This window comes from Phoca vitulina, unplaced genomic scaffold (assembly GCF_004348235.1).
Source record: "Phoca vitulina isolate PV1807 unplaced genomic scaffold, GSC_HSeal_1.0 scaffold41, whole genome shotgun sequence".
NCBI classification, from domain to species: domain Eukaryota; kingdom Metazoa; phylum Chordata; class Mammalia; order Carnivora; family Phocidae; genus Phoca; species Phoca vitulina.
The window spans coordinates 6,184,677-6,198,340 of NW_022589744.1; the positions used below are offsets into that span (position 1 = coordinate 6,184,677).

Here is a 13,664-nt window from a genome sequence, read left to right on the forward strand (position 1 = left end):
GAGGAGAGGAGAGGAGAGGAGAGGAGAGGAGAGGAGAGGAGAGGAGAGGAGAAAAGAAAGGAAAAGGATGTTTAGTCCAAAACCCAGCATGTTTGTTTTAAAAACACAATCATTTTGCTGTTCATTGCCAAGGGCCTTTTTGCCCTTTTGATGATGCACCATGTAGAAATAACATAAATACATTTAGAACTTTCCAGATAAACAATTTCATGTTCATGGCTGTGTGACATCTAATATGTTCCTCTACCTCTTGTTCCACTTCATGTGGCTGAATCCCTTTTATTTTAGCGAAGAGCCTGAGATTTTCTTTCACAGTGAGGAAGCCAAATTGCACGTTGGATTGTGGACAGACTCCAGTGAGCTTGCTAATGGTTTTGGTGTCAGTCATTTCCGAAAGGGTGTGATTATAGATTGTGACCGAACCTAGAAGTAGAAAGGTTGACAGTTAGCAACAGGATAACATGCCATGGTTCATTTAAGATGTTTTAAAGTGAAAAACAATGGGTGTCAAACACTAGAGTCTTTTTTTTTTTTTAAGATTTTATTTATTTTTTTGACAGAGAGAGACAGCAAGAGAGGGAACACAAGCAGGGGGATTGGGAGAGGGAGAAGCAGGCTTCCCTTGGAGCAGGGAGCCTGATGCAGGGCTCCATCCCAGAACCCCGGGATCATGACCTGAGCCAAAGGCAGGCGCTTAACAACTGAGCCACCCAGGTGCCCCCAAACACTAGAGTCTTTTAAGCATACTGGATCTATAAGGAATACACTATTGACTAAAAATGTAATGTTCACAATTTATCTGAACCAGTTGGAGTGACTATTCATAAAGCTACTTATCTTGAAATATTTAAACCACAAAGATTTTCCTAAATAAACAGAACATACATCTATTAAAAGAATAACTTGAAGAAACGTATAAAACTTGTCTCTTAAGTACCTGAGGGTGACTAGTAGTTAATGAAACTACTAAGTACTGAAATTAACCAATAAAACTAATTAATAAAATGTGGAGTTAATTTATTTGTCCATGTTCTTGCCTGTAATTATCTCCTCACCTGATGTTGGTTCGGACAGTCCACTGAGCATGTTTAACAGGGTCGTTTTCCCAGCTCCACTGTGACCAAGAAGGGCAGTGATCTGGCCTTCATATATGTCAAATACCAGACCTGGCATTATTACAAAAAGAAATCCCACTCAGAGCCTGCATGTTAACTTTACATTCTCCAAAAAAAAAATTTTTTTTAAGATTTTATTTTTTTATTTAGAGATTGAGAGCACAGCAGGGGGAGGGGCAGAGGGAGAGGAAGAGAGAGAATCTCAAGCAGACTCCGTGCAGCATGTGGAGCCCGACATGGGGCTCGATCTTAGGACCCTGAGTTCATGACTTGAGCTGAGATCAAGAGTCCGACACTTCACCAACTGAGCCACTCAGGTGCCCCACATTCTCCGAAATTTTTATAATTTCTTATAGCATGTGTATTTGGCTAGCAATATTCAAAATAAAATCCATCCCCAAATTCTTCCCTTTAAAATTGTATCTCCTATGATACACATTTTAAAGCTATAGCATTGTCATGATATATTATTATGTAATTAACAATGTTTTGGATAAGGGCAGTTTTGTCATTAAAAATAGGTTGACTATAATACAGATCGTTTATTAGGATTAGGGAGTGTGATGAGTTGAAAATAAAGAACTTCATGATGCAGCCATACATCTTTCAAACCTATAAGGTATCGATGGCACACCCTGACTTTCTAAAATTGTTCTATGGTTTTACATTCACTCAGAAGGAAACGCAATGTGTTGAAATGAAGGAAAATTGTGGTGTCTGGAATATATCTGTTCTTTATCCCCACGAAGACAGTGCAACAATGAGGCGTAGTCACCAAATCAAACAGCCGTGTAAATATGTTAGCTCATTACCTTTCAAGGCTTCTACTTTTTCATGATTTCCTTTTCCATATTCTTTCCTAAGATTTCTTATTCTGAAAAAAAAAAAAAGAGGAAAATGTTTTAAGGACATTGTGGAAGTAGACAGAGGATTGAGAAATCAAGTCTTTGGGGTTGTGAGAAAATTCTGGGGGCTCTTTCCCTCATGTGGGCCCAGGTGATGGGAAAGGCTTTCCTGAGGAGACAATGGCAAATTGAATGATGAACAAAGGTTGAGCAAAGACCCAGGGAAGTTAGGGATTTCTAGTTGTTTGGAAACAAAGCAATCAGCATTGAATAAAACACATCTATCATCTCAGAGGGAAGATATGCACGGCATGAGTACCCTAACTTAGGTTTTCTTCCCATCTCTCTGGATGCCTATCTCCCCTTTTCTGCATCACCTGCCTCTTCCTTCTCCTATTCTTCATCGGGAAGCAAAGAGGAGGGAGACAGAGTAAATCACAGAGAAAAGGAGAAAAAGACAAGGGACGCAATGACAGTGTCTGTCATAAAGACAGCAGTCACAGAAAGAGAGAGAACAGCACCAAGAAGAGAGCAAAAAGAAAATGAGAGAAATGGAAATATGAAGATTATTTATTCCTTGATGTTTGTTGTTCTGCAATAAAATATTCGTAAATATAAACGCTGACAATGTGGGAAAGCAAAGTGCTTTTAACAATAATGGTGGCATTTCATGAGTGGAATGGCCTGGATGTAGGTGGGTACAAAGAGGCACCCAGGAAGTCTTTGTCACACCTGTATTTTGCCAGATAGACCTCTGGTCCCTGACCTGTTCTCCCTTTGCACTTTTGTATAATTTATTTATTACCTGATGGCTTCTTTCCCGTGGAATTCTGGAGACACTGGTTCAAAAGAGTCGTTGGATGAAGAATCTGAATCTATTTCATTCTCAAGGGCCAAATGACCAGCCCTTTGGTGTTGAAACCAAGAAGAGGATTTCAGGAAAAACCAAGGAGAACATCGATGTCCGTATTCAGCTACACGAACAGGAGGCAATTGAACATTGCATCAGTCGCCACTTTAAGGATTAGTGACCTCAGGACAGCTTGTCAAGGCAACTGCTTTGGGAAGTATTTAGACACCCTTAAGATCCAGTCCCAAGCACTAAGTTTCTTCATCTAGCGCTAATATAAGCACTAATAGTATAATTATCCTTCATCTCTTGCAAGCGTCTCTTTTTAAAAAGAAACAATTTAAAGTATTGTGGTAGAACAAGATCTTAGAAAACGATTCTATAAACAAAGTGCAGAATACCATTGGGCTCATTTTAGAAATTTTGGAAAAAAAAATGCTTGATAATTTATACCCGATATGTTGTAGACAGTTATTTTATAGAAATGCACTGAATGAAATTGCATTGAATGACAATTAGGTTACTACTTACTGGGCAAAATTTTGTCAAAATATAATGTCAAAGCCAAATACAGAAGAGCATCAAAAACCAACATGAAAAGAGTAGCTATTATTAGGTATGGGTTGTCTGAAGAATCCAAATGGATGTTAGAATTCACATCATAGTCCAAATGTATAAGCTGGAAAAAAAGATGCATACATTGAATTTTAAAAAGATAAATAGAGTATTAAGAATTATTATTGTCTTATTTCTGCTGAACCCTGGGATTGAAAAAGATAAGTAAAACACAGTTCCTGTCTTCACAGAGCTCTAATCTATTGGAAGATATAGCAGTGAATCCATCTAGCTACAAAGCAATTTGGGAAGTTAGTGGAGGTAGGTACTAAGGACTTAGAGACCCCTGGGAAGAAGTAGGCAAATCCTCTGGGAAGTAAAAACTCAAAGGAGGGGTTGCCTAAGGATTTCATCAGGTGTAGGATGGGGGGCAAAGGGGCGTTCTAGAAAGGGGATACTATTTGAAAGTAAAAACATGAAAAGCTGAAAGTACTTCAGTGGTCACAAGAATAATTTCTTATTATAGTGAGATACGATGAGTTTATACATAACGTAACCTTTCATGTAGCATTTTACAGTTACGATGTCACACCTAGAATTAAATTTTCTGAGAAGAGGTTCAGTTTCATGTACAACTGGCCAATTAAAAATAAAAATTTATTTCCATTGAATTCCTGGTTTTCAAATACTTGCGATAATATTAAGGGTCATGTTTCCTGTGCACTAAATTAGTTAATTGTTCATTGGGACAACCCATTGAAAATAAAAGCTGACCTGCATCGATAATAGAGTATCAACCTATATTAATGACTTAAAATAAAGCCAGTTACGCTGAGAGAGAAAAATGAAAACCTCCCCGATATCTTGGATGTGTATCTTTACAAAAGCGGATGAGGATTTTGATGCTTAGAACATAGAGCATGAGTTCCTCAGAGAGAATTTTTTAATGTTCTGTAAAAAATGAAATAGTTATATTAACTCTTACCTCAGCCATTCCAGCAGTGAAAGCAAAAGGGCTAAGAAGACATAGGGTCCATTCCAAAAATGCAGGAAGATGTCTGTACAATGCAGTGAATCCCAGACTCCCCCAAAAGACAGTAAGGAGAAAGACAACCAATCCAGTAAGGAAAGGTTTCTTTATCAACACGCTCATCAGGAAAGCTAAAGTTATCTGAGAGGAGAGAAAAACTTCAGGTAGTATATAATTCTCTGAGAATTATCAGTAGCATAATAAAAAGAATTTCATAATATAAAAATATATAACATCCAATCCTCCACCCCCACCCCCCAGATACTGTCTCATGCAAATACTCATATACTGCAAACAGAAACAGAAGAGGTGTGACCAGAATTGGTGAGAAATGACTGGTTTCTCTGAGAGAGAGAGAGAGAGAGAGAGAGAGAGATTAAATTTATCAACTCACCAAAGACAGGCCATAGAGGAGAAAGAGGGTGAAGACCACCACAAAGCCAGTTAGGACGACAACTTGGGCAGATTTTACAATAAGAGCCATCAAAGTAGCCACAATAAAGATGAAACCAGCATACATCAAACCCCAGGAGAGCCTAGCACAGAAACGAAGCATCAGTTCGAGGGCTGGTACTTTATCACTGTATTTATGCACTTACTCTGCAAATGATTTGGGAAGCTTACTCTATATTAAGAGTAAAGGGATTACCCTATATCAAGAGCTAAGAGATTAGAAAACTTCTCTGTCCCCAAAGTTCATATGCTACCAGGGAAGGTAGACAATAAGTACACAGGTAAAATAGGTGACTAATTGCAAAATAAAGAAATAGACTGAGTCATATAATGAGGGTAACTGGCAACAGTTTTCTGGGAAAACATCTATGACCGACATGTCCGTTCTGGACTTCTTCCTTCAGTAAAGTATAAACACCATGGACAAAAACCAGATGATGAAGCAGGGATCAGCAAACTTTTTCTCTGATGAGCCAGATAGTAAATCTTTCAGGCTTTTCGGACCATATGGTCTCTTGCAACTACTGAAGTTTGCCTTTGTGTTCACGGACAACGTTCAAATGACTGGGCTCTGCTTCAACAACAATTTATTTGTAGACACTGATGTTTGAATTTCATATATGCTTTTGTGTGCCATAAAATATTATTGTTCTTTTGATTTTTTTTAGGCGTTTTCATAAAAGCCATTCCTAGCTTGCAGATTGTTCAAAAAAGGGCCATAGTTTGCCAACCACTGATATAGACAATCAGATTAGGCTTAGGAATACAGAGATACAGAAAGACAGAGGGATGCAAAGATATGTTTTTCTTGCTATCAATGCCAAAGAAACAGGAAGAAAGTTTTTTATAGGGGAAAGAGAACAAGCTTTCTAATCATACAGATGTAGGTTCAGGTTTTCTGTGCTGCACTATAACTATATGATCTGAGAGGTAGAATCTCTTTAAATTTCCTTATTGTCTATTGAAAAATAATAAGAGAATTAAACAAAATGTTGTATGTTATGTGTTTAATGTGGCAACTGGTTTATAACAAGCCCACGTGAACACTTAAATTTCTTTACTTCAAAGTTTAAATGCCATCATGTCTTGCCTAATTGTAACAATGCCCTTTGCTCAATCACTTCTGTTCATCTGAAATTGTTCATCTCTCTGTGTCCCATAAACTTCTAATTTCATTCATATGCAGTATCAATAGAATGTTACAGTCTTTTCTTACGCAGGAAAAGTCCTGTTTTTTTTTTAACCTTCTCTCATTGGATTCATTTGGTTTCTCCCTTCTTTTTATCATATTGTTTACTTTTCTCTGACCCTGTAGATTTCTATTTTTTAAAAAAATATAGTGAGCAAAATTTTCTTCAGTATTGAGCTCCAGAATTTAAAAAAAAGAGACACCAGAAAAACTCCCATTCTAGATCAAACCAGCAATTCATTTTCTCCACTTTTACACTCAGTTAATGGAACATTTCTGGAGGAAAAAAAAATAAATTTGGTTTAAATTGGCAGCATTAAAAATGTGGGGTCTTCCTACCCAACTGAATAGTGTCTAACGTCCTTTCCTTTTTAAATTATTTATTTTTTTTTAATTTAAATTCAATTAATTTATAATGTATTATTAGTTTCAGAGGTAGAGGTCAGTTATTCATCAGTCTTATATAATACCCAGTGCTCATTACATCATGTGCCCTCCTTAATGTCCATCACCCAGTTACCCCAACCCCCCACCCAACTTTCCTCCAGAAAGCCTCAGTTTGTTTCCTATGATCAAGAGTCTCTTATGGTTTTTCTTCCTCTCTGATTTCATCTTGTTTTATATTTTCCTCTCTTCCCCTATGATCTTCTGTTTTGTAACTTAAATTCCACATGAGTGAGATCATATGATAATTGTCTTTTTCTGACTTATTTCACTTAGCACAATACCCTCTAGTTCCATCCATGTCATTGCAAATGGCAAGATTTTTTTTCTTCCTTCCTTCCTTCCTTCCTTCCTTTCCTTCCTTTCCTTCCTTTCCTTCCTTTCCTTCCTTTCCTTCCTCCCTCCCTCCCTCCCTCCCTTCCTTCCTCCCATCCTCCCATCCTTTCTGGCTGAGTAGTATCCCATTGTGTATATATATATATATATATACCACATCTTCCTTATCCATTCATCTGTCAATGGACATCTGGGCTTTTTCCATAGTTTGGCTATTGTGGACATTGCTGCTATAAACATTGGGGTGCAGGTGCCCCTTCGGATCACTACATTTGTATCTTTTTGTAAATACCCAGTAGTGCAATTACTAGGTCATAGGGTAGCTCTATTTTCAACTTTTTGAGGAACCTCCATACTGTTTTCCAGAATGGCTGCACCAGCTTGCATTCCCGCCAACAGTGTAGGAGGGTTCCCCTTTCTCCACATCCTTGCCAACATCTGTTGTTTCCTGACTTATTAATTTTAGCCATTCTGACTGGTGTGAGGTGGTATCTCATTGTGGTTTTGATTTGTATTTCCCTGATGCCAAGTGATGTTGAGCATTTTTTCATGTGTCTGTTGGCCATTTGGATGTCTTCTTTGCAGAAATGTCTGTTCATGTCTTCTGCCCATTTCTTGATTGGATTATTTGTTCTTTGGGTGTTGAGTTTGATAAGTTCTTTATAGATTTTGGATACTAGCCCTTTATCTGATATGTCATTTGCAAATATCTTCTCCCATTCTGTGGGTTGTCTTTTGGTTTTGTTGACTCTTTCCTTTGCTGTGCAAAAGCTTTTTATCTTGATGAAGTCCAAATAGTTCATTTTTGCCCTTGCTTCCCTTGCCTTTGGAGACGTGTCTACCAAGAAGTCTGCTGTGGCCGAGGTCGAAGAGGTTGCTGCCTGTGTTCTCCTCTAGGATTTTGATGGATTCCTGTCTCACATTTAGGTTTTTCATCCATTTGGAGTCTATTTTTGTGTGTGGTGTAAGAAAATGTTCCAGTTTCATTATTCTGCATGTGGTTGTCCAATTTTCCCAACACCATTTGTTAAATAGACTGTCTTTTTTCCATCAGATATTCTTTCCTGCTTTGTCAAAGATTTGTTGACCATAGAGTTGAGGGTCCATTTCTGGGCTCTCTATTCTGTCCCATTGACATTCTATGTGTCTGTTTTTGTGCCAGTACCATACTGTCTTGATGATGACAGCTTTGTAATAGAGCTGGAAGTCCGGAATTGTGATGCCACCAGCTTTGGTTTTCTTTTTCAACATTCCTCTGGCTATTCAGGGTCTTTTCTGGTTCCATACAAATTTTAGGATTATTTGTTCCAGCTCTGTGAAAAAAGTTGTTGGTATTTTGATATAATTGCATTAAATGTGTAGTTTGCTCTAGGTAGCATAGACATTTTAACAATATTTGTTCTTCCAATCCATGAACATGGAACATTTTTCCATTTCTATGTGTCTTCCTCAGTTTCTTTCATGAGTGTTCTATAGTTTTCTGAGTACAGATCCTTTGCCTCTTTGTTATTCCTAGGTATCTTATGGTTTTTGGTGCAATTATAAATGGGATCGACTCCTTAATTTCTCTTTCTTCTGTCTCATTGTTAGTGTATAGAAATGCAACTGATTTCTGTGCATTGATTTCATATCCTGCCACTTTGCTGAATTCCTGTATGAGTTCTAGCAATTTTGGGGTGGAGTCTTTTGGGTTTTCCACATAGAGTATCATGTAATCTGCAAAGAGTGAGAGTTTGACTTCTTCTTTGCCAATTGGGTTGCCTTTTATTTCCTTTTATTGTCTGATTGCTGAGGCTAGGACTTCTAGTATTATGTTGAACAACAGTGGTGAGAGTAGACATCCCTGTCATGTTCTTGACCTTAGGGGAAAAGCTCTACAGTTTTTCCCCATTGATATTCACTGTGGGCTTTTTGTATATGGCCTTTTTTTTTTTTTTTTTTTTTTTTGTAGATTTTATTTATTTGACAGAGAGAGACACAGCGAGAGACGGAACACAAGCAGGGGGAGTGGGAGAGGGAGAAGCAAGCTTCCCGCGGAGCAGGGAGCCCGATGTGGGGCTCGATCCCAGGACCCTGGGATCACGACCCGAGCCAAAGGCAGATGCCCAACGACTTTTATGATATTGAGGTATGTTCCCTCTTTTCCTACACTGTGAAGAGTTTTGATCAAGAAAGGATGCTGTACTTTGTCAAGTGCTTTTTCTGCATCTATTGAGAGGATCCTATGGTTCTTGTCCTTTCTTTTATTAATGTAGTGTATCACATTGATTGATTTGCAGATGTTGAACCTGCCTTGCAGCCTAGGAATAAATCCCACTTGGTCATGGTGAATAATCCTTTTAATGTACTGTTGGATCCTATTGATTTGTATCTTGGTGAGAATTTCTGCATCCATGTTCATCAGGGATATTGGTCTATAATTCCCCTTTTTGGTGGGGTCTTTGTCTGGTTTTAGGATCAAGATAATGCTGGCCTCATAGAGTTTGGAAGTTTTCCTTCCATTTCTATTTTTTGAAACAGCTTCAGAAGAATAGGTACTAATTCTTCTTTAAATGTTTTACAGAATTCCCCTGGGAAGCCATCCGGCCCTGGACTCTTGTTTGTTGGGAGATTTTTTAATATTGCTTCAATTTCCTTGCTGGTTATGGGTCTGTTCAGGTTTTCTATTTCTTCCTGGTTCAGTTTTGGTAGTTTATACATTTCTAGGAATGCATCCATTTCTTCCACATTGCCTAATTTGTTGGCATATAGTTGCTTGTAATATGTTCTTATAATTGTATTTCTTCAGTGTAGGTTATGATCTCTCTTCTTTCATTCATGATTTTATTTACTTGGGTCCTTTCTCTTTTCTTTTTGATAAGTCTGGCCAGGGGTTTATCAATCTTATTAATTCTTTGAAAGAACCAGCTCCTACTTTTGTTGATCTGTTCTACTGTTCTTTTGGTTTTTATTTTATTGATTTCTGCTCTAATCTTTATTAATTCTCTTCTGCTGGGTTTAGGTTTTATTTGCAGTTCTTTCTCCAGCTCCTTTAGTTGTAAGGCTAGGTTGTGTATTTGAGACCTTTCTTGTTTCTTGAGAAAGCCTTGTATTACTATATACTTCCCTCTTAGGACTGCCTTTGCTGCATCCCAAAGGTTTTGAACTGTTGTGTTTCATTTTCATTTGTTTCCATGAATTTTTTAAATTCTTCTTTAATTTCCTGGTTGACCCATTCATTCTTTAGTAGGATGCTCTTTAGCCTCCATGAATTTGAGTTCTTTCCAAATTTCCTTTTGTGATAGAGTTCCAGTTTCCAAACATTGTGGTCCAAAATTATGCAGGGAATGATCCCAGCCTTTTGGTACCAGTTGAGACCTGATTTGTGACCCAGTATGTGATCTATTCTGGAGAATGTTCCATGTGCACTCGAGAATGTGTATTCTGTTGCTTTAGGATGGAATTCTCTGAATATATCTATGAAGTCCATCTGGTCCAGTGTGTCATTCAAAGCCATTGTTTCCTGGTTGATCTTCTGCTTAGATGATCTGTCCATTGCAGTGAGTGGAGTGTTAAAGTCCCCTACTATTTTTGTATTATTATTGATGTGTTTCTTTAATTTTGTTATTAATTGCTTTATATAATTGGCTGCCTCCATGTTAGGTGCATAAATATTTACAATTGTTAGATCATCTTGTTGGATAGACCCTTTAATTTTGGTATAGTGTTCTTCCTCATCTCTTATTACAGTCTTTGGTTTAAAATCTAATTTGTCTGATACAAGGATTGCTACCCCAGCTTTCTTTTGATGTCCATTAGCATGATAAATGGTTTTCCACTTCCTCACTTTCAATCTGGAGGTGTCTTTGGGTCTAAAATGAGTCTCTTGCAGACAGCATATTGATGGGTCTTGCTTTTTTATCCAATCTGATACCCTGTGTCTTTTGATAGGGGCATTTAGCCCATTTACATTCAGAGTAATTATTGAAAGATATTAATTTAGTGCCATTAAATTACCTGTAAAGTCACTGTTTCTGTATACTGTCTCTGTTCCTTTCTGGTCTGTTACTTTTGGGCTCTCTCTTTGCTTAAAGGATCCCTTTTAATATTTCTTGCAGGACTGGTTTAGTGATCACAAATTCTTTTAGTTTCTGTTTGTTCTGGAAGTTTTTTATCTCTCCCATTTTGAATGCCATCCTAACTGAATAAAGTATTCTTGGTTGCATATTTTTCGCATTTAGCACCCTGAATATATGATGCCACTCCTTTCTGGCTTGCCAGGTCTCTGTGGATAGGTCTGCTGCCCGTCTAATGTTTCCACCCTTGTAGGTTAAGGACTTCTTGTCCTGAGCTGCTTTTAGGATTTTCTCTTTGTCTCTGAGATTTGCAAGTTTCACTATTATATGTTGGGGTGTTGACCTATTTTAATTGATTTTTGAGGGGGTTTCTCTGTGCCTCCTGGACTTGAATGCCTGTTTCCTTCCCCAGATTAGGGAAGTTCTCCACTGTAATTTGCTCCAATATACCTTCTGCCCCCCCCTTCTTCTGGGATCCCAGTTATTCTAATATTGTTTTGCTTTATGGTATCACTTATCTCACAAATTCTCCCTTCGTGATCCAGTAGTTGTTTATCTCTCTTTTTCTCAGCTTCTTTATTCTCCATCATTTTGTCTTCTTTATCACTAATTCTCTCTTCTGACTCATTTATCCTAGCAGTTAGAGCCTCCATTTTTTATTGCATTTCATTAATAGCCTTTTTAATTTTGACTTGATTAGATTTTAGTTCTTTTATTTATTCAGAAAGGGATTCTCTAGTGTCTTCTATGCTTTTTTCAAGCCCAGCTAATATCTTTATAATCATTATTCTGAACTCTAGTTCCGACATTCTACTTATATCCAGACTGATTAGGTCTCTAGCCATCAGTACTGCCCCTTGTTCTCTTTTTTGAGGTGAGTTTTTCTGTCTTGTCATTCTGTCTTGCAGAAAGCAGTCACTTTTCTATTTGTAGTTTTGAAGCAATTCTTTTCTTAGATCTCTAGTTGAGTTCGCAGGTGTTCAGAATGGTTTGATAGCTATTTAGCTGAATTCCTAGGACCAGATGAAACTAAGGTCTCCTACTCCTCCGCCATCTTGTCCTCCCCTAATGTCCTTTTAAAGACTACATGGCATATGTCCAGAGCTATTCTGTAGATTCTACAAATCTTGTTTACCACTGAGAATAACATCAGTATATAAAGAAACCAAATGCAAACCATGACTTTTTCAGTCCAGAATTCATGCTTTTACTATTCTATATCTCAAATACATCCCTTGGCTAAACCCATTAAATTTTTTTTGTTGTTAGTTGGAGATTCACTTCTTGGGTTTTTTTGTTGTTGTTGTTTCTTTTTTTTTTTTTAAAGATTTTATTTATTTATTTGACACAGAGAGAGAGAGAGCACAAGCAGGGGGAGCAGGAGAGGGAGAAACAGCCTCCTGGGTGAGTAGGGAGCCCAATGCGGGGACCCCGGGATGCTGAGATCATGACCTGAGCCAAAGGCAGACATTTAACTGACTGAGGCACCCAGGCATCCCTCACTCCTTGGTTTCTTAACTTATAACTACTGTCCTCTCAGACTCTGACCCTTCCCAAATTTCTATCAACTGTCAGCTAATATTGAGTGTTTAATTTTTGTTATGCTCAATGCAAAGCACTTTAAATACATTCCCTTCTTTAATTGTCATGGCCAATGAGAGACAGATGCCATTACCAATGTTTCACAGAAAAAGAAACTGAGTTTTAAGAAATTAAGTAGCTTGTTTGGGATGGTCATGGACAGATGGAGAAGACCCATAGCTTCCTGCCTCCCAGGCCTGTGTTCTTTTTTTTTTTAAGATTTTATTTATTTATTTGCACAGAGAAAGAGATAGCGAGAGAGAGAGAGAGAGAGCACAAGCAGGGGGAGTGGCAGGCAGAGGGAGAAGCAGGCTTCCTGCATGAGCAGGGAGCCCGATGCGGGGCTCGATCCTAGGACTCTGGAATCATGACCTGAGCTGAAGGCAGTGGTTTAACCAACTGAGCCACCCAGCGCCCCCCAGGCCTGTGTTCTAACCACTCTGTTAGTCCTCCACTAAGGAAGCTCTGTGCTGAAAGGGCATAATGGGCTTTTTTTCCATCAGTGTCATCAGAGTGATGAATCATTCAATGTGAGGGCAGTATCAACCACCCGATCTCACAAAATATCTGAAATGTATATTTCATCGAACATTAGAAACCTCAAGTTCTTACATATTTGGGTGCACTCGTGTCTTGCAACTAGTGACTGAGAGTCATCATTTTTATTGCTTACTGACTTGGGTATCAGCAGACATCTATGGGATCAGGCTTTCTTTAAAGAAGTATGAAAAGTTTTATTTACCATGCTTACTTGAATCTATTCCATTCCTTTATAATGCTCTGCTTTAGGAAAGAATCAAGTTTAAATATGATACTTCATAGGCTTAGGGAGTCCAACCAGCTAGCTTGTTGTGTTTATCTATGTCGCATGATAGGCTGTGGCCATGTAACTTACCAGAATGCTGATTCTCGAAGGCCCATCATCATCATCAATGACTTAATGTATTGTCTTTCTTGGGTAACATTGACTGATACATAGTAAATGAACGCGGAAAAAGAAATAATGCAGAAGAATATGAAAAAATCAGTCGCAACTCCTGCTTGGGCAACAAAAGGTAATATCTTCATATTTATACCAGTAATTGACATCAGCTCTTCCATCACTGAATGATTTGTTGTGATCTAAGGGAAAGTATCAATGAACACATTGTTATCATCACACCAATTATAACCTCGTGTGTTTTCTCTAAGAAATTATGTGCATTCCACAT

General features: G+C 38.0%; 1 protein-coding gene across 4 annotated transcripts in view; it reads right to left on the reverse strand.

The window, feature by feature from the left end:
* The window catches only part of ABCA9 (ATP binding cassette subfamily A member 9), a 61,368-nt gene that overhangs the window by 36,708 nt on the left and 10,996 nt on the right, over positions 1-13,664 (reverse strand). For all 4 annotated transcript variants that reach the window (XM_032429540.1, XM_032429539.1, XM_032429537.1 and 1 more), the window contains 8 exons: positions 13,349-13,575; positions 4,790-4,931; positions 4,351-4,536; positions 3,342-3,489; positions 2,766-2,934; positions 1,928-1,989; positions 1,056-1,166; positions 248-423 (listed from right to left, as the gene is read on the reverse strand). In XM_032429540.1, coding sequence (XP_032285431.1) covers positions 248-423; positions 1,056-1,166; positions 1,928-1,989; positions 2,766-2,934; positions 3,342-3,489; positions 4,351-4,536; positions 4,790-4,931; positions 13,349-13,575 — 1,221 coding nt within the window. The remainder of the gene's footprint in view (positions 1-247; positions 424-1,055; positions 1,167-1,927; positions 1,990-2,765; positions 2,935-3,341; positions 3,490-4,350; positions 4,537-4,789; positions 4,932-13,348; positions 13,576-13,664) is intronic.